General features: G+C 45.0%; 1 protein-coding gene across 6 annotated transcripts in view; it reads left to right on the top strand.

The window, feature by feature from the left end:
* LOC132828247 (DNA damage-regulated autophagy modulator protein 2-like) overlaps positions 1–12376 on the top strand; it is a 103871-nt gene extending 91495 nt beyond the window's left edge. For 5 of the 6 annotated variants that reach the window (XM_060845218.1, XM_060845216.1, XM_060845214.1 and 2 more), the window contains one exon: positions 12033–12376. In XM_060845218.1, the coding sequence (XP_060701201.1) occupies positions 12033–12143 (111 nt within the window). In that variant the 3' untranslated portion in view covers positions 12144–12376. Of the gene's footprint in view, positions 1–1085; positions 1111–12032 lie in introns of all 6 variants that reach the window. The other variant, XM_060845215.1, reaches the window with a different exon arrangement.
* The last annotated feature ends 9422 nt before the right edge of the window (positions 12377–21798 follow it).

The raw sequence follows: 21798 nt of genomic DNA, 5'->3' as shown, positions 1-21798 counted from the left end.
GCTTCCAACCTAACTCTCTGCAGTCACATTTCAGACCCTCAGTCCCTATCCTGGCTATGTCATTGGTGCCAATATGTACCACGATTTCTGGCTGCTCATCCTCCCCCTTCAGAATCCTGTAAACATGATCGGCGACATCCCGGACCCTGGTACCGGGGAGGTAACATATCTTCCGGGAGTCCCGTTCCTGACCACAAAATCTCCTGTCAATCTGTCTAATTATTGAGTCCCCTACCACTAGCACTTTTCTATTCTCCTCCTTTCCCTTCTGAACCTCAGTGCCAGAGACCTGACAACTATGGCTTTCCCTGGTAGGCCACCCGCAGTATCCAAAACGGTATACCTATCGCTGAGGCGAACGGCCAGAGGGGATCCCTGCCCTATCTCTTGGTTCCCTTTCCTCCCCCCTGACTGTAACCCAGTTGTCCTTATCCTGTGTCTGAGGAATGACCACCTCCCTGTTCAGCCTCTCAATTTCCCCCTCAACCTCCCAGATGATCCGTAGTTCGTCCAGGTCCGGGTCCTGTTCCCTAACTCAGTTTTCGAGGAGCTGGAGTTGGGTGCACTTCCCGCAGATGTAGTCGGCAGAGACATGTGAAGTGTCTCTCACCTGCCACGTTCTGCAGGAGGATCATGCAACTGCCCTATCAGCCATATCCCACTACGCTGAAAGCCCACACAGGACTAAACAAAGGAAGAGAAGAAGGAAAAAAGAGAAACCTGAAAACCTATGTAATTTACAGACTCTTTGTAAGGTTAGAGGAGGTGGGTGGGAGGGAGGGGAGGGAAGCCCTACGGTGGAGGGTCTCGGGTTTAGATCTCACCCACTTAAAACCTTCCCAGAAGTCCTTCAGTCCTCCCTCGCACCTCTCGGCAAAAATGTAGTTGCATCATTAATGTAAATGTTTAGGGTTAATCACCAAAATGATTCTCTTTGGTACGGATGTAAAGGAGACGTTCACCAGGCTTCTTTGATAAAATATTCTGTTTTTATAACACAATTTAATCTTTAAATGTGAAAAATCCAGTTAATACCTAAACGAAAATACACATTTTGAATTATACCCATTTTCATCCCAACACAGGACAACAACAGCTCTGCAACGAAAGGTAAAATATCTTTATTGACCAAAGAAAATAGAGGTTGATGACTCCCTCACAGTCCACTGAGTTTCTAATTGGCAAAATCAAAAAGCTGATCACTATTAATTAATAAACGTTTTTGCAACAAAGCATCAGGCTGATCAGCAATGAGGCAGAAAGGTGGACGAAGGACAGCTTCACCAGGCTTGCCAGGGAGTAAAGAAATATGGTGGTGCTGACTGTATCAGGTGCCCAGGATCCCCCCAGGGGAAAGGAGGGAAAACCTGGAGCCTTCTGATCCTTCCTGCTGCGTCTCCCTCGCCAGAAGCAGAAGTTAGGGTTGCTAGGCAATCATCCATATCGAGGCAGGGATTCCACCAATTAAGAGCAGTGTCCAAACATTTCAATATCTCTGCATAGTTCTTCACGTAGACTATAAGTATGTAGGTGTACATTGCAGGAACTTGGACTAACTCAAGACTTAAACCTTGTAATCTTTCCTACTGCTGAGACTACTTTATAGATCTTGAAGGTAGTGAGGAGGGTTTGTGTGTGAGGGCAGCACCTGACTGCATTTGGAATTGTTTAGATAGGGTAAACAAAACCTTTGAGCTGAGCTGAACTGAACCAGACCCACTTTGGCCAGGTAGAGCCCAGGAACAATCCTCCTGTTGCCCACAGGATGACCAGATATAATTTTGCTCCAGGTAGTTCTCCTAGACGGCCATAGTTGCATTCCCGTGTGACAGCGTGTTACAGAAAACTGTGCAATAGAAGTAATGGGGCCTATGGGGAAAAACAGGGTTGGAGCGAACAACCAAAAATACCAGGAAAAATTGAAACAAAAATAGTAAACTCACACAAATAATAGCACAATCGAAGTAAATTTTGACCTGTTCTAACTGACCTGATGTATGGTACTGTATAGTGCAATTTATCAGACTCTTCAACTGAAAACTCTCATTTGGTACCTGCTGCCTGCACTACGTTCCAGCCAGTCTTCTAACCCCATCCAATGGTAACACTGCACTAGTCAGATCCCAGAATGAAACCTTCCTTGATAGATTAAGGGCTGAATCTTAATTTCTTTCACTGTGTCAGTTTTGTCAAGTTTTTCAGAGGATTTCACATCGAGATGCTTGGGGATGTCTATCACCTTATTTTACAAAACCCGCCTGACTTATTATCTATTCCATCCTTTGCTCCCTCACACATTCTAGCATCATCAAACCGTGTGCCATTTCCCAATACCAAGTGCCACTCCACTTCCTGGATAAACCAGAATTGACCAACGTACGTGGTGTGCAGCACCATTTTTAAAAAGATATTGTGCACCCAGACAAGAGTCATCAGTCCAGAGCTGCCCAGATCGTTCCTGCCATTGCCCGTGGATGTGGCAGACAATGGAAAATTGGTACCTCTCTTTGTGGGTTGGGACATGAGGTGCTGCTGATGGGGATGGGATGATGCAGAGGCAGGATGGCCTTTTCTCCCAGACCAACAGAGAACGCCATTCTACTGGAACCACACCAACCTGGATCAGGGTTACCATCCAGGCCAGTTCAGTCTCAACTACCTGTTGAATGTGCAGAATTTCAGAAGAAGGTCAAAGACCTCCTCCATTCTGCCAGGGGAGTGCCGCCATCTTCTCATTGATATCTCACACTCACCCTATCTCTGTTAGTGTACCCACCACTTCCTGCATCACCTTCCCACTCACTCTCATCCTCGCTAATATCTCACCCTGACTAACACTGAATTTCTTCTGCATAGCCTACTCACCCCCTCAGGACATCTCCACACATGCACCAAAAGTAATGCTGTGACACCCACCTTTCTCTCCTTTATCCACTATGTGCAGTTTCCTGGGTCTGACCACTCTGAGCAGCTGACTGATCATGTCTGAGGCCCTGTACTGGTATTTTGTTTTACAGTTCAGTACTATCGTGATTAGTCACTGAAACAGATTCACATGAAACTGCAAATATTCTTTAACTCTAAACATATTTTTTAAATAAAAAGAAGAAAGCTCTTAATACAAGCAACAAAGCCAAGTTTGAAACTGCTCCTCAACACTGTCCTTTTCCTGTTAGTCAATTCCAAATTTCATTTAACTCTCTAGGTTTTTAAATTAATGGATTACTCCCAGCTTCTTGTTCTCAGATTGTAGAGACACATTCATGATACTTTTCCAAGTCCACTAGCACAAACATTTCACAATAACTTTCAGAAAGCTCTTCACAAGAATGCACACGAGCCAACGAGTAGCATGATGCTGACGCAGAGTCCAGTCCTTCACACACACACACTGCGACATCTAGTGCTGGGAATGGGAATCGTGTAACAGTGAATGGGTGTTCATGTTATTTTTTAAAAAGTTGCCAGTTCACAAATCACATTACAGACAAGTTGTCATTAATAAATGCATGTTATAGCAGAACTACCTGTACTTTAGTAGGCCACATTGAGTCAGAATTTCACTTCTTTTTCCTGATTCTGTTAGATGTCTCTCTCAGTCTATATATTTTTGAAAATCTTTCTGCAAAAATTTCCTGCAAAACCTTAATACCTGTCGCTGTACATATGTCAGCATTTTACCCATTTATAAAATTAACCAAGCACATTTCTGTTGGGAATATCCCCATGTGAGAAACAAAGCTCACTTATCAATAAATTTCAGTCCGAGTCAAATTCTGAAGCAGCGAATTTTATTGAAACGTTCTTGCAAGAGGTGTCTAACCAGTAGGCAGCCCGATCAGAAGGTTACATTACAATTTAAACAGTTCAGTTGAGTCTCTCGGTACTCCCCTTTTACCCTGTTAGTTGCTTTTGCTGTTGCGTGTAGTCTATCACAAGCTCTAGCTTTGCGCCGCCTCTGTTTACATCTCCCACTACTCTAAGCCTGTTTTCCCCCCCCTCCCCCATATTTATTTTATGCCCTATTTGGTTATCTTGTTCATACTAATTCACTATGTGCGTGACAATTGCAACTGTCATGTTAATACATCTGTTTCTACTAGTTGACCATCTCCCTTTTCGGTTAGTTATTTCTTGGTATACACCCTCATGATTCCCCCTTGCGATTTCTGCAGAAGTACGTTACAGCTACATGTAGTTGTTTGTACAAGCATATCTACCTTAACATGCACCCCCCTCATGATTTGCCTTGTGATTTTTACAGAAACATCAACATTTGCAAGCGCCTCTCACACCCATGTAATTGAGGCTTCCCACCAGTGGTGGTGCTGTAATACTCATGTTTGCTGTTTCCCATAACTTCAACCTCTATTGCACAGAAAGCCTGTCCCTGAATCAACTTGGCTCAAGTCAACTCAAATCCCCTCCCTTCCCAAGTTGCCATTCTCTTCCTATTTAGTTACAAATCCTCAGCTACAAATCCCTTTGTTATAACCTTCTAAGATCTTGTTATTAGTCAGCACATCTGGCAGCACCTGGAGAGAGAAAGACAGTTAATGGTTTAATGGTGGAATAGAGTCTTTGTTCTGAGGAAGAGCCTTATCAGATTCGACTTGTTAGCCCTATTTTTCTCTCTCTCTCCAGATGGTGCAAGACCTGCTGAGTGCTTTCTGAACATTCTAGATTTATTCTTACCATCAAGCCGTGCTGAAGACATACATAGAACATAGAACATTACAGCGCAGTACAGGCCCTTCGGCCCTCGATGTTGCACTGACCTGTCATACCAATCTGAAGCCCATCTCACCTATACTATTCCATGTACGTCCATATGCTTGTCCAATGACGACTTAAATGTACTTAAAGTTGGCAAATCTACTACCGTTGCAGGCAAAGCATTCCATACCCTTCCTACTCTCTGAGTAAAGAAACTACCTCTGACATCTGTCCTATATCTATCACCCCTCAATTTAAAGCACTGCCCCCTCATGCTCACCGTCCCCATACTTGGAAAAAGGCTCTCCCTGTCCACCCTATCTAACCCTCTGATTATCTTATATGTCTCTATTAAGTCACCTCTCAACCTTCTTCTCTCCAATGAAAACAGCCTCAAATCCCTCAGCCTTTCCTCGTAAGACCTTCCCCTCCGTACCAGGCAACATCCTAGTAAATTTCCTCTGCACCCTTTCCAAAGCTTCCACATCCTTCTTATAATGTGGTGACCAGAACTGTACACAATACTCCAAGTGCGGCCACACCAGAGTTTTGTACAGCTGTAGCATAGCCTCATGGTTCCAGAACTCGATCCCTCTATTAATATAAGCTAAAACACTGTATGCCTTCTTAACAACCCTGTCAACCTGGGTGGCAACTTTCAAGGATCACCGAGATCTCTCTGCTCATCTACACTACCAAGAATCTACACTACCAAAGCCCAGTACTTTGCATTCCGGTTACTCTGACCAAAGTGAATCACCTCACACTTGTCTGCATTAAACTCCATTTGCCACCTCTCAGCCCAGTTCTGCAGCTTATCTATGTCCCTCTGTAACCTACAACATCCTTTGTCACCATCCACAACTCCACTGACCTTAGTGTCGTCTGCAAATTTACTAACCCGTCCTCTACGCCCTCATCCAGCTCATTTATAAAAATGATGAACCAACGCTTGTGGTACACCACTTGTAACTGGACTCCAGGATGAACATTTCCCATCAACCACCACCCTCTGTCTTCTTTCAGCAAGCCAATTACTGATCCAAACTGCCAAATCTCCTAAATCCCACTCTTCCACATTCTGTACAATAGCCTACTGTGGGGAACCTTACTGAACGCCTTGCTGAAATCCGTATACACCACATCAACCGGTTTACTCTCATCTACCTGTTTGGTCACCTTCTCAAAGAACTCACTAAGGTTTGTGAGGCACGACCTACCCTTCACAAAACCGTCCTAACTATCCCGAATCAAATTATTCTTTTCTAGATGACTATAAATCCTATCTCTTGTAACCTTTTCCAATACTTCAACAACTGAAGTAAGGCTCACTGGTCTATAATTACAGGATTGTCTCTACTCCCCTTCTTGAACAAGGGAACTACATTTGCTATCCTCCTGTCTTCTGGCACTATTCCTGTAGACAATGACGATTTAAAGATCAATGCCAAAGGCTCGGCAATCTCCTCCCTGGCTTCCCAGAGGATTCTAGGATAAATCCCACCTGGCCCAGGGGACTTATCTATTTTCACACTCTGCAGGATTTCTAATACCTCTTCCTTGTGAACCTCAATCACACCTAGTCTAATAGCCTATATCTCAGTATTCTCCTTTGTAAACCATGGCTCCCGCGCTCTACAACTTTCTCTCTGCCTGACAGGTACACACTTATCTAGGACACACACTAACTTTTCCTTGAATAAGCTCCACATTTCTAATGTGCCCACCTTTTGTAGTTTCCTTCCCCATCCTATGCTTCCTAAATCTTGCCTAGTTGTATCATAATTGCCTTTCCCCCAGCTGTAACTCTTGTCCAGTGGTATCCATCTATCCCTTTCTATCACTAAAGTAAACATTGTGATCGCTATCAGCAAAGTGCTCACCTACTTCCAAGTCTAACACCTGTCCAGGTCTTTTAGAAGATTTTTTTTACCACTTCAAATGTATCCTCATTTGGCTCAATATCATATTTGTTTAGCTAACACTGCTGTGGTATTTATGGATTTTCATCACATTAAAGGTGTGACAGTCATAAAGTCATACAGCATGGAAACAGACCCTTCTATACTGACCATAATCCCAAACTAAATCAGTCTGCACTTAGCCTGTATCCCTCCAAACATTTCTTCTTTATGTACTTATCCAAATGTCTTTTAAATGTTGGAACTGTACCCACTTCGTCTGGAAGTTCATTCCACACATGAACCACCCTATGTATAAGAAATAATTGCCCCCATGTCTTCTTTTAATCTTTCTCATTAGTATGCCCCTAGCCTTGAAATCTTCCAACCTAGGGAAAAGACATCTGCCATTCACCTTATTTATGTCGTTCATGACCTTATAAACCTCCATAAGGTCAACCCTCAACCTCCTACGCTCCAGTGAAAAAATGTTCCAGCCTCTCCTCATAACTCAAATCCTCCATTCCCCAGGCAACATCCTTGTAAATCTTTTCTGAACCTTCTCTAACTTAATAATATCTTGCCTATAACAGGGAGACCAGAACTGAACACAGCACTCAATGTTATATAAATGTATATTGACATAATCAGGGCAACAGCCAATACTTTATAGTGGAGATAATTATCATTGCACATTAGCCTCTCCACACAACCCTCCTACCACTTTGACTCCAGTTCATTTTCAGACTTGACTTCTGTGTTCCTGAAACTCTCACCCATGCCTTTCATGACGTTGTTGACGACTAGTCCAACAACTCCTGCCTGTGTTCCCCAATATAAACTTGTAATCATCTAAAATGTGTACCTGTATGTTAACTCACAGCAAGATCCTTCCCTTACCCCCCCCCTCCCCCCCCCCCCAGTCATGCCACTTAATTTAAAGTTCTGTTCTTTCTTTTCAAATCCCTCCATGGTTTAGACCCTCTTTATCTGTTACTCCTCTATGGTTTAGCCCCTCTGTATCTCTGTCACCTCCTCCAGCTCCACAGCCCTGTGTGATATCTGCCCCCTCAAATTCTGCCCTATTGAAGGTTTAATGTTAATTGCTTCACATGTGATAGGGGTGCAGGAGTGTCTACCCCAGAAATGTTACTTCATTTCCATTAATAAGATGAATTTTAGCAGCGAAGGCCATGTTTCAGTGGCTGTCTACCTTTTTAAGGGTTAAAAATCACACAACACCAGGTTATAGTCCAACAGGTTTAATTGGAAGCACACTAGCTTTCGGAGCAATGCTCCTTCATCAGGTGATTGTGGAGGGCTCAATCGTAACACAGAATTTATAGCAAAAATTTACAGTGTGATGTAACTGAAATTATACATTGAAAAACTGATTGTTCAGCCTTTCATCTGTTAGAATACAGTGATAGTTTCACTTCTTTCATGTGTAAATCACAAAATCTTCTTTTTAAAGTTGCATTCTCAGGTTAGCTGTTAACAATGGTGATAGCTAGATAATATGTTGAAAGTGTTAGCTCCCTGTGTTCGCTGTCTATGACCTGATGCTTAGATTGATTCTAATGTAAAAAGTGAGATAACAGAGTTTTACACAAATTCCTGCAGTTTTTGAGCTCAGAGTTCTACATGAATGTATGCAGGTTTTGAGCAAAGTGCAATGTAACTCTGCAAGTACAAATTCACCACACACAATATATGAGTGCATGTGGGTCTTTGTCTGTCTGTGTGTGTGTGTCTGTCAGGGGTGGGGGTTGTGAGTGTGAGAAAGTGTGTGTATGTGTGTGTGTGTGTATGTAGTGAGTGCAGAGTGTCTTAAGTCTGTGTGGGGGTGCATGTATGAGTGTGTGTGGGTGTCTGTGTGCACGTCTGTGTGTACATGTGTGTGTGTGGTGCAATGGTGGTCACCTGTAATGTGACATGAACCCAAGGTCCCGGTTGAGGCCCTCCCTATGGGTACCGAATTTAGCTATCAGCCTCTGCTCGGTCACTTTTCGCTGCTGCCTGTCCCGAAGTCCACCTTGGAGGATGGTCACCCGAAGGTCCAAGGCTGAATGTCCTGGACTACTGAAGTGTTCCCCAACTGGGAGGGAACCCTCCTGTCTGTTGATTGTTGTGCAGTGGCCATTGCAACTTAGCCTTTGCTCAGTTTTCCCAATGTACCATGCCTCCGGGCATCCTTGCCTGCAACATATAAATAGACAACGTTGGCTGAGTCACATGAGTACCTGCCATGTACAAAGTGGGAGGTGTTCCCACACGTAATAGTGGTATCTATGTCCAAATCATACCTTTAAGGGCTTCAAAGTCCATCACAAAGAGTGACTCTGCGTTACTATTACTGACTGAGGTGGCTGAGTGCTAAAAGACATTGCTGCTAGACTGAGTGTGTGGCAGATAGTGAAGGAACCCAAACTCTTCACCAATCTGCCATCTGCAGATGCATCTATTCACGACTGCATCAGTAAGCGTGACCACCACACAGTCTTTATAGAGAAGGAGTCCTGCCTTCACGTTGAGAATGCCCTCCATCATGTTTGTGTGGCACAATCATCGTGCTAAATGGGACAGACTGCAAACTGATCGAGCAACTCCACACCGCATCCATCAGGCACTATGGACCATCAACAGCAGCAGAATTGTGCTCCAGTGCAATCTGTAATCTCATAGTCCAGCATTTCCTCCACTCAATCACTACCATCATCCAGGGGATTAACCCTGGTTCAATGGAGAATGCAGGGGGCTTGGAAAGTGTGGACACTAGGAAATTTTTTCCGTTAGGCGAGGAGACTAGGACCCATGGACACAGCCTTAAAATTAGAGGGGGTCAATTCAGAACAGAAATGCGGAGACATTTCTTGAGCCAGAGAGTGGTGGGCCTGTGGAATTCGTTGCCGCAGAGTGCAGTGGAGGCCGGGACGCTAAATGTCTTCAAGGCAGAGATTGATAGATTCTTGATGTCTCGAGGAATTAAGGGCTACAGGGAGAATGCGGGTAAGTGGAGTTGAAATGCTCATCAGCCATGATTGAATGGCAAAGTGGACTCGATGGGCCGAATGGCCTTACTTCCACTCCTATGTCTTATGGTCTTATGGCATGCCAGGAGCAGCACCAGACATATCTGAAGATGAGGTGTCAACCCTGGTGAAGTTACCCAACAAGACTACTTGCATGCCAGACAGTATAAGTAACAAGTGATAGACAGAGCTAAGCAATTCCACAATCAACAAATTGATTCTAAGCTCTGCCAACCTGCCACATTAGTTGTGAATGTTGTAAAGGTGATAATTCAGGCCTACAAAAGACAAAAACTAAGAAAGGCGAGTGATGGGGGGGGTGTGGTGGTGGTGGTGCTGGGGGGCAATGGTCTAGTGGTACTTTGCTGGACTGTTATTCCAGAGATCTAGACAAAGTTCTGGGGAACTAGGTTCAAATCCTGCTGCAGCAGATGGTGGAATTTGAATTCAGTAAATATCTGGAATTAAGAGTCTAATGATAACCATTAACCCATTGTTGGGAAAAACCCATCTGGGCCAGTAATGCCCTTTAGAGAAGGAAACTGCTGTCTGTATCTGGTCTGGCCTTTCTGTGACTCCAGACCCACAGCAATGTGGTTGATTTGAATCTGCCCGTTTATGAGGGATGGGGAATAAATGCTGGTGTAGCCAGCGATGCCTTCATCTGGTGAATGATTTTTTTTAAAAATGCACTAGATCAGTTTAGGATGCGTGGTCAGCATGGACAAGTTGGGCCGAAGGATGTGTTTCCATGCTATATGACTGTATGTTCATTTATCTCAGTGCTGTTTGTGGGGTTTTGCTGGCTGTGTTTCTTACAGTAAGACGTTGGCATGATGTATGCCTTTTGGAGAGCTATGGTCTTGTTGCGCTGAGCGGTGTTATTTATTTATTTGTAATAAGTGTAGTTTTGATTTCTTTTGTAGAGTAGTATAGTAGTTGCTTTATTGTTTGTTGGGGCATGTTTACAATGTTTTATATAATGGGCTTATACATTAACGATTTGGACTTGAAAGTGGTGGTCACAACTGGAAAATTTACAGATGAGATAAAAATTGGCCAATTAAAGGATAGCTGTAGCAACAAAATGAAATAATGGATTTGTGGAACATGCGGGAAAGTGGCAGATGGAGTTGAACTCTGATATGTGAAGTAATGCATTTAGCAAGGTCAAACAGTAAAAGGGAGTGCACAATAAGCAGGAATATACCGAGAGTGTAGATGAAGGAGATCTTCGTGTGCAAGTGCACAGGTCTCTAAAGATAGCAGTGCGGGTAGACAGGCACACGGAATGCTCTCCTTCATTGGCTTTGATACAGAGTATAAAAGGATATACATAATGATGAGACTTGATAGGACACTGGTGAGGCCTCATCTGGGGTATTGTGTGCATTTCTGGTCACCACATTCTAGAAAGGATGTAATTGCTCTGGACAGAGTGCAGAGAAGATTTACTAGACTTCTGCGAGGGCTGGAGAATTATAACTACGAGGAGAGATTGAAGAGGTTGGGTTGTTTTCATTGGAATGGAGAAGGCTGAAGGGTGACATGATTGAGGTATACAGAATTGTGAGGGCTAAAGATAGAGTAGATAGAGAGGACCTCTTTCCCTTGGCAGGGATCATAGATTCAAGTGGCAGAGAAGTTAGGGGGACGTGAGGAAAATATTTTTTACGCAGATGGTGATGGATATCTGGGATTTGCTGCCTGAATTGATGGTGGAGGCAGAGACTGTAAACTCTTTTTAAAAAGTTCTTGGATCTGCATCTTCAATGCTGTCAGCTGCAGGGCTATGGGCCATGTGTAGGAAGATGGGATTAGAAAGAGCGCCTGGGTGTCTCTGGGTCGGCATGGACAAGTTGGGTCTAATGTCTGCTTCTGAGCTGTAATATTTCTCTGGTTTTGTGGTTTCAAAAGGAATTGGATGAATTCTCCGGGGGAAAAAATTTCAAGGGCTGGGGTGGGACTAATTGGATGACTGTTTCAAAGAGCTATCATGGGTCTGATAGGCTGAATGGCCACCTTCTGTGCTGATTCTCATTTCATTTAAGGAATGACCCATTAATGTGCTTTTTGGGATTTGGGTTGTGTGGGAGACTGTAGGGAATTCTCCTGCAATGGTGCCATGGACTTTTAACCTGTCAGGAGGGGCGATGCCACATTTCAAACTGCGGCATGTCTGACAATTTAGCACTTCTCCCTGGCCAACCCTGCAATGCCAGTTCGGTAACATCAAATCCACAGCCTTTTCAATAGGCAGCACTACACTGGGCAGGTAATGGGTTAAAACAATCAAACTTATAGCTGTTTGGTTTGAAATCTGTTGCATGTTTCCATGGTTACGCCCTTTTGATCCTCTCTCTTCTTTTCTCACCTTGAACAGAAGATCACCTTACACGCTGAAGTGGATTTACACAGTGACACTCTGTATGACAGACTCCCGGGACACATGCACGTTGGTGAGCACAGCCCGCTCCTTGCAGGAAGCCTGTGACCTAAGAGACTTTGGACACAGCCCTGACTGAGACCACAAACTAATTCTTCAAATCAGCCTCCAGTGCCCTGCTCCTGCCTCTCAACAGCTGGCATATTTTAACTTGATTTTTTTCTAAAACTATTTGTATGTCACAGGTGGACTGATCCTTTGAATGAATCTTTACATCTATTTTTTTAAGATATTAATTTGAGACCATTTACAGATTAATTATAAACCAGATGTAACAATTATTAGACTTGCTAATATTTCTATTCCTGAGATGCTGCCTAACCTGCTGTGCTTTGACCAGCAACACATTTGCAGCTGTGATCTCCAGCATCTGCAGACCTCATTTTTTACTTGCTAATATTTCTAACTTGGTGACACCTACTGAAGGTACCAGGCTGTCTCAACTAACAAGGCCACAGACCATGATGCTTTGCGGTAGAGAGCTCAGTTGGGTGAAACACAGTGGCCTCAGCAATGCTGATTGGCGAGAATTAAGGAACAACATCAAAGACCAAGGTAGATTTAAAGAGACAAATTCTGAGATGTTTGGTAAAAACATCTGTAGGGAGCCTCTGCCTGATTGCCCATGGTGATAGGTCTATGGACTAGGTATATAGCCTCAGCTTTGATGTGTCAGCAGCTGCTTCTGAGTATGTGACCCTGATTGACAGGGTAAAAGAGGAATAACATTTTAAAACACCAGTCCCAAACTGATCTCAATTGGCTGCAGACATGCAGGTCCAGTCAATAACCAGGGAGACACATTCCAACAGCCAGGAAGAATTCTATCTGCCTGGATAATCTAATAATGAGGGCTTAATGATGCACATTGTGTATTCAGAATTAATTTGCGAATTAAGATGAGCACATAGCCCTTGGGTGTAACGTTCAAATTCAGTCTACAATATGAAATTCTCCTGTCTTGCTGACATTAACTCACAAATGCACTTGATTACCATTTCTACCCACAGAAAAATAGCACAAAATTGCTTTTCCAGGTGGTACAAAATGTATTGATTCAGCAGGAGAAGGCTTGGGTGGTTTTTCTAGGACACGTGTTCTTGGGGAAGAATCAGAGTAAATATAGGTGGGACAGTCTACAGGCAGCCTTACTCTGTATCTAAGCCCATGCTGACCCTCTCCTGGGAGTGTTTGTTGGCGACGGTGTTTGTTGGGGACATTCTTGAGTGAACTTTACTTTTTGTTTTAAACTATAATAAAGCTGCCCAAATCTTTTAAAGAGCAGGGAGAACTTAACTTTGTCCTGTCCCTGCACAGGGAGTGTTTGAGGGGCACAGTGCAAAGGAAGCTTTATTACCAGTTGGAAAGAGTAGAGAAATCTTTCCTCTCTATCTTTGATCCCCCCCCCATGTTATCTCACTGAGATTAGCTATCTCACTGCTCTGTTTACTGGAAGTTGAGGTTAGTGTTTTAGCTGGTAAAGATTAATGAGCTGTTACGGGGAAACCAGTTTTTCTTGGGAACTGTCCAATGTTTAAAACATGCAAATTGTGACTTGCCTATGTGCAGAGAACAAACTACAAACCGAGGTGTCTGACCTTAATACAGATTAATGGTTAATACACTGCTCAAAGTCGAGATGGATCATGAACCTCTCCCTAAATTTACAGTCTCTTTCAACAAACCTTACCGCAGTTTTGCAAACTTGCTCTCAATCTCTGACGTTCAATCTCATTTGCAATTTATCTCTGATGCACTCTTATCTTGCTCATTTGATCAATAGTTCTCTCATAGTCTCTCTCTGTACCTCACACCTGTTCAATCTCACTCCCAATCTCTCTCTTATTATCCATGCTCTGCCTGTCTTACTCTTGAGATCTCAAACCAAAATGAGCTGTATTCTTCTCTTTTTATACTTTATCCTTTTACTTTTTCAAAAACAGGAGCTGCTGTGGAATCAACATGTGCGTGGTGAGTGGGAAGACAAACCAGACACCGAGAGTGATAGAGGGAAAAAAAAGAGAATGAGAAGTGAAGTGAGATGGAGACGCTGTGTGGGATGGGGGAGACGGAGATTTAATTGGAGGTAGTTGGGTTTAGTCAGGGGGTTGGGGGGGAGGGGGTAAGTGCACATGGGCTGGATGGATTTTGTGTTCTGTTTTGAAATGTGGCTCACAGGGAGCAGTAAAAGTGAAGAGTTAGTGAGGAGGAACCTGCCAACAGAGAGGAAAGTTGCTATCTGTGGTGCAGGTGATAATTCACAGGAAACGCTTGCAGTCTCTGCTGTGTGATTGCTGTCTGTACCTGGTTTGTACTTGAGAGATAGCATTTGCATTACTATAACAGGTTTCTCTACCTTAAGAGTATTCGCCAAAACTCTAATGCAGAAAACAGTGGCCCATTGGTGCAAAGCAAGATCCCAGAAAGCAATACTGGCCGCATAACCAAACAACTGACCAAGCTAATAGGGAGACTGTCCTTCAGTGGTTCTATGGAAGCTTTCCTATCCACCTGAAAGGACAGATTGGGTCTCCGTCTAACATCTCATTTCAGAAGACAGCACCTCAGAAAATGCCACCTTCCTCTGTACTGAGTGTCAGCGTAAGTGTTTGTGACGATGTTGTTGAGCCATGTGACCAGCAATCAGAGGAAAGAGTGTTACCATAGAAACAACAGCGAGGCCAATTACAGGGCTCTGTGGAAATTCTCTCTGTATAAACTCAGGGCTACCTTTCCTGGGGCTGTGTTACCATGGTGATGAGATGAGTGTGGAGCCGAAGATCTTTCAAACTGCTTTTGTATTAGTCAGGGTGAAACCAGGATATGCTTTTTAATTGAATGAGATTAGATTACTTACAGTGTGGAAACAGGCCCTTCAGCCCAACAAGTCCACACCGACCCGAAACTCACCCATACCCCTACATTTACCCCTTATCTAATACTACGGGCAATTTAGCATGGCCAATTCACCTGACCCGCACATCTTTGGACTGTGGGAGGAAACCGGAGCATCCGGAGGAAACCCACGCAGACACGGGGAGAATGTGCAAACTCCACACAGTCAGTCACCTGAGGCAGGAATTGAACCCAGGTCTCTGGCGCTGTAAGGCAGCAGTGCTAACCACTGTGCCACCGTGCCACCCCCTCAGGAGACTTCCTGAGTTCGCAAATAGACCATTTTTACATCGAACAAACTGAATTCAGATATCGACCTAATCATGACTTCTAACGGATAGGAACTATTTCTAAATTAATTCTCAGATGGTGGGTTGGATTCTTGAACCGCTGTAGTCGACATGCCCATCTAATCCCAATTCCTTCGGGATGGATTTTGACCCAGTGACAGTGAAGGAATTTTTCCAAGTCAGCATTGTAAGTGGCTTGGAGAGGATTTTGCAGAGTTTCCCATATAACTGCTGTCTTTGTCCTTCTAGACGGAAGTGGTTGTGGGTTTGGAAGGTGCTGTCTGGGGATCTTTAGTGAATTTCTGCAGTGCGTTTTGGAGCGTGGGACACACTGCTGCTACTGAGCGTCAGTGGCGGAGGGAGTGGATGTTGACAATTAAAGGAGTGGAAGTTCTCATCTGGAAGTTTTCATTTTGAAGCTAGCTGTAAGTCATTAGGAGATGTTCTGATATTGTGGGTGGAGTCTTGTGAAGTTCCCAGGAGTGGGAATTTAGGCAAGCAAAGCACTAAGCAGGATGCCAAAGGTCAGCCTCCCAACAATGGGGATTGTTTGAGCTTCCTGTCAACAAGCAACCTGATTTTCATACATTTACATGTCATGTTTGCTTGTTAAAAGGAAAACTCCTTAGAATTAAGGCTGCCATTACAACAAAATAATCAGTGAGTGAGAAACATAAGTCTTCAGATTCACAGCTGCTTTCACAGCCTGCGAGGGGGTCTCTATTGTTGCAGTGGTAATGACCCTACCACTGGACTGAGGGACCCAGGTTCAAGTCCCATCTGCTGCTGAAGAGTGTAATAGTATCTCCAAATGGATTGATTAGAAAAAAGGTTCAATTTTTAAAAAAACCCTGCTACAGCTGAGGTATATCATGGGCAATGCAGTGAGTAGGGACCTTTTGGAGAGACATATCAATGATTGATTGAAATCGGGCAGCAGCAGTCCAGAGGGTATGAGGTATGACTGGTCAAGGGAGGATTCTGGATTAGTGGTGCTGGAAGAGCACAGCAGTTCAGGCAACATCCAAAGTGCAGCGAAATCAACGTTTCAGGCAAAAGCCCTTCATCAGGAATAAAGGCAGTGAGCCTGAAGCGCGGAGAGATGAGTTAGAGGAGGGTGGGGGTGGGGAGAAAGTAGCATAGAGTACAATAGGTGAGTGGGGGAGGGGATGAAGGTGATAGGTCAGGGAGGAGAGGGTGGAGTGGATAGGTGGAAAAGGAGCTAGGCAGCTAGGACAAGTCCGGACAAGTCATGGGGACAGTGCTGAGCTGGAAGTTTGGAACTAGGATGAGGTGGGGGAAGGGGAAATGAGGAAACTGGTGAAGTCCACATTGATGCCCTGGGGTTGAAGTGTTCCGAGGCGGAAGATGAGGCATTCATCCTCCAGGCGTCTGGTGGTGAGGGAGCGGCGGTGAAGGAGGCCCAGGACCTCCATGTCCTCGGCAGAGTGGGAGGGGGAGTTGAAATGTTGGGCCACGGGGTGGTGTGGCTGATTGGTGCGGGTGTCCCGGAGATGTTCCCTAAAGCACTCTGCTAGGAGGCGCCCAGTCTCCCCAATGTAGAGGAGACCACATCGGGAGCAACGGATACAATAAATGACATTGGTGGATGTGCAGGTAAAACTTTAATGGATGTGGAAGGCTTCTTTAGGGCCTTGGATAGAGGTGAGGGAGGAGGTGTGGGCACAGGTTTTACAGTTCCTGCTGTGGCAGGGGAAGGTGCCAGGATGGGAGTGTGGGTTGTAGGGGGGCGTGGACCTGACCAGGTATTCACGGAGGGAACGGTCTTTGCGGAAGGTGGAAAGGGGTGGGGAGGGAAATATATCTCTGGTGGTGGGGTCTTTTTGGAGGTGGCGGAAATGTCAGCGGATGATTTGGTTTATGCGAAGGTTGGTAGGGTGGAAGGTGAGCACCAGGGGCGTTCTGTCCTTGTTATGATTGGAGGGGTGGGGTCTGAGGGCGGAGGTGCGGGATGTGGACGAGATGCATTGGAGGGCATCTTTAACTACGTGGGAAGGGAAATTGCGGTCTCTAAAGAAGGAGGCCATCTGGTGTGTTCTGTGGTGGAACTGGTCCTCCTGGGAGCAAATACAGCGGAGGCGGAGGAATTGGGAATATGGGATGGCATTTTTGCAAGAGGTAGGGTGGGAAGAGGTGTAATCCAGGTAGCTGTGGGAGTCGGTGGGTTTTTAAAAAATGTCAGCGTCAAGTCGGTCGTCATTAATGGAGATGGAGAGGTCCAGGAAGGGGAGGGAGGTGTCAGAGATGGTCCAGGTAAATTTAAGGTCAGGGTGGAATGCGTTGGTGAAGTTGATAAATTGCTCAACCTCCTCGCGGGAGCACGAGGTGGCGCCAATGCAGTCATCAATGTAGCGGAGGAAGAGGTGGGGAGTGGTGTCGGTGTAATTATGGAAGATCTACGTAGCCAACAAAGAGACAGGCATAGCTGGGGCCCATACATGTGCCCATGGCTACCCCTCTGGTCTGGAGGAAGTGGGAGGATTCGAAGGAGAAATTGTTAAGAGTGAGGACCAGTTCAGCCAAACAAATGAGAGTGTGGTCAAGGGAGGAATCCCAACAATGTATTGTGAGGAACAGAAGGCGGCTGCTCAGCTCCAAGGGGAGGGCTGTGGCTGTGGCTGCGAGCTCCGTTTGATTGTTGGGAGATCAGAGGAGCTAATGGAGAGGTGAGTGGTAAGGTCCTGAGAGCAGAGGGAAGGGCAAGGCTAGATGAAGGGACGAGGATGATGGATGCAGGTGAAGGATGTAATGGAGGCAGTAACTCCAATGCACCATGGGGAAGCTGAAGGGCATTGTTGGGGATAAAACGAATTATGCAGTGGGTGACTCACTCATAGCGTCCAGTTTAGATAAGTAATCGCGCCACACAAACCTTGAGTTATTGATAGTTTATTCGTGAGCTCATGGGGACAGACAAGTCGACCCTGATGGTCACAAGTCACTCTGACGAGATACAGAGAGTTACGTGGTTACATAGGTTACAATTATTTAACAATTAACAAACTGTTAATTGCAGAATAATGAGCAGGTTAGGCACTTTGCCCAGTCACTAGCCTAAGTCATATAGGGTCTGGATAGTGCTAGTTAGTAGCTGATAAGCAAGTGTCGCTATATAATAGGTTCTTCTCACACCTGCACGCACACACCATGGGTGCTGGGGAAAATAAGCACTATCACAGTTAGGCGGTAGTGCGGGGGTTAAAGAAGAAAAATAACCAGGAGTTGTAAGGGAAAAAAACAGGAATGTTTTTAAAAAATAAAAAAAAATAACCAAGAGATTCAAAAAAAAAGAAAAAAAAATATAATAGGTTCTTCTCACACCTGCAGGCACACACCATGGGTGCTGGGGGAAAATAAGCACTACCACAGTTAGGTGGTAGTGCGGGGGTTAAAGAAGAAAAATAAACAGGAGTGTCAGAGGTTCTGTTCACTCTAAGAAAAATAAAAAATATACAATAGGTTCTTGTAAAAGAAGAGCTTTCCCATGCTGGGAAAGAATTCATTTATCAGACATTAGTACAGCTGCAAGGCCATCCACCTCACTGAGCCTGGGAAAGTACAAGCTTAGCAAGCAGACACTAATATGAGAATCAAAATGGTTTCCAGGCTTTTAATATGTGACAAATGGCTGCCTCAGATCTAACAAATCTCCCACAGACATGATGGGATAGGTCAAAGATCACAGAAGAGCAAGGATGAAAGAGGTGATTGAGGAAGTGTTCAAGATGATGGCTTCCACTTTCAGGGTTACCGGCACTAGCATGGCTGCAGCAAGGGTTCTCAAAGCCTCAGGGATGGTTTGGCTGCTGTGCAGTAAGTGTGGCCAGTGCTAGGTATTGGGCTCACCACTGAGGAAACTATTCAGGATAGGAGGGAGGGCCTCCTGCAGTTATCCCTGGGAAATAGGACATGTCACCATTCCTATACAGACTGGGAGAGAACCTGAAGGGTGGCATGACGGAATGGTTACACTTGGAATTTTGGTGCGTTTGCATTGAGTGATAGCCATTACAAGGATCCAGGTGGACAGGGAATAGCAACAGTTTACAAATCCCTCACCAACAAGGGGAATGATGTCTTGGCTGGCAAAAAAAAATGTTTATTCTTTTGGTACATTTTGAACATGGGTCCCTGACCTTTGACCCTCAGGTAACACCAGGGACCTCTATTTCCTGTCTAGCTTACCATGTGATTAGCTGTGCTCCTCTAATATGGAGCTGAGCACTGAGATATTGCATATTTCCAACTGTGTCACCAATAATCTCACATTATTAGTATATTCTTCCCATTTGACCAAGAGCTTTCATTGCCCAATGAGGAAGCCCAGTATTTACCCATCAGGAAGACAAGCTACAACTTGGAGGCACAGCACTTGTTGAATACTTTGTAACGATGGTGTGAGTCACTGTGAGACCCTGACCTTTATTCCCAAAAGGTGATTCTTGATAGAATAGACAAAGAGTGGTCAATCAAACCTTCACTCTTTCATCTGTCCTTTAGCAGCCATCTGGCTATGTTGAATTAGGGATCTGTCATCAGATTCAATCGGTCTCCAGGATCACTCACTCTCCAGGTTCAGTCAGTCTCTGGGTTTGGTCACTCTCTCTGGTTGGGTCACTCTAAGGGTTCAGTCAGGGTTTGTAAGTTCATGAGAATAGGCCATTTCACCCCATCGAGTCTGCTGTACATTTAGTGACCTCATGACTGATCTGATACTCCTCAACTCCCCAAGGGATCCTTCCATATCCGTCGCAAATTCACCTGCACCTCCACACACATCATTTACTGCATCCGCTGCACCCGATGTGATCTCCTCTATATTGGGGAGACAGGCTGCTTACTTGCGGAATGTTTCAGGGAACGCCTCTAGGACACCCGGACCAACCAACCCAATCACCCCATGGCTCAACACTTTAGCCCCCAGCTCCCACTCCTCCAAGGACATGCAGGTCCTTGGCCTCCTCCATCATCAGACCATGGCAACACGACGCTTGGAGGAAGAGGACCTCATCTTCCGCCCAGGAACCCTCCAACCACAAGGGATGAATTTAAATTTCTCCAGCTTCCTCATTTCCCTTCCCCCCCCCCACCTTATCTCAGTCCCAACCCCCGGATTCAGCACCACCCTCTTGATCTGCAATCTTCTTCCCCACCTCTCCGCCCCACCCCCTCTCCGGCCTATCACCCTCATCTTCACCTCCTTCTACCTATCGTATTCCCAGCACCCCTCCCCCAAATTCCCCCCCCCCACCCTCCCTACCTTTTATGTCTGCCCACTTGGCACACCAGCCTCATTCATGAAGAAGGGCTAATGCCTGAAACATCAATTCTCCTGCTCCTCAGATGCTGCCTGGCCTGCTGTGCTTTTCCAGCACCACACTTTTCAACTCTGGTCTCCAGCATCTACAGACCTCACTTTCCCCTTATTCTGCCCAGTCTCTATAACCCTTGATTCTTTTGCTAATTTAAAAATCTCACAGGGTTCGGTGTTGGGGTTTGGTCAGTCTCCGAAAGTAAATAGCCCCTAAGCCCCCTCCACCATTCGTACCATCATGTCTGACCTTCAGCTACACCTCCCCCTTGTGGATGTTCCCCAGATCTTCAATTCCTTAAGAGATTGAAAACTTCCATCTGTCTCAACCTTAAATATATTCAGCAATGGAGCATCTGCACCCCTTTGGGGTAGAGAATTCCGAAGATTCATAATCCATTGTGAGGAAACCTCTCCTGATCTCAGTCTAAATGATCTTGTTAATTAGAAAATGCCTTATTTATCTTTGTTTCCTGTCGGTCTCATTATAAAAACGTCGTGTTGCCAGCGTCTGGCGATGGAGGAGGCCAAGGACCTGCATGTCCTTGGCGGAGTGGGAGGGGGAAGTTAAAGTGTTCAGCCACGGGGCGGTGAGTTGGTTGGTAATTTTCCATTCATTCCCAGATAAGGTAATCCAAATAAGATTTCATAGGGGGATAGTCCTAAATCTTTCCTTGGGGCTGTTCGTACTCGTAAGAGAGCTATAGGTAAACATTTGGTCCAGAGGAGTATGGTTTCTATTATCAATTTAGAGAGCTGTCGTTTGAGTGTTTGGTTCATTCTCTCAACCCTTCCTGATGATGGCGGGTGCCATGGAGTATAGAACTCTCAGGAAATTCCCAACCCTTTCATTATCCCTGTAACACTTTAGAGGTAAAATTAGTTCCTTGGTCGGAATCTATACGGTTCACTAGCCCATATCGGGGAATTATGTGCTCTAATATTGTTTTAGACACCCCACTCGCAGTAGCAGTAGCTAGGGGGTATGCCTCAACCCAACCAGATAGATGATCTACTATGACCAGCATATATTTTAGTCTCCCTACTCTGGGTAGTTCAGTATAATCTACTTGTATACTCTGGAAGGGGCTCAATCCTGGGTCTCTTCCTCCCGGGGTCTGTTTTCTCAAGACTTTCTTATTGACCTTTCTGCATATTATACATCCCTCACATATTTGTTTAGCAA

The sequence above is a fragment of the Hemiscyllium ocellatum genome, chromosome 26, assembly GCF_020745735.1.
Source record: "Hemiscyllium ocellatum isolate sHemOce1 chromosome 26, sHemOce1.pat.X.cur, whole genome shotgun sequence".
NCBI classification, from domain to species: domain Eukaryota; kingdom Metazoa; phylum Chordata; class Chondrichthyes; order Orectolobiformes; family Hemiscylliidae; genus Hemiscyllium; species Hemiscyllium ocellatum.
Note: the sequence above shows the minus strand (reverse complement) of the source record. Positions and strands in the feature narration are given on the sequence as shown.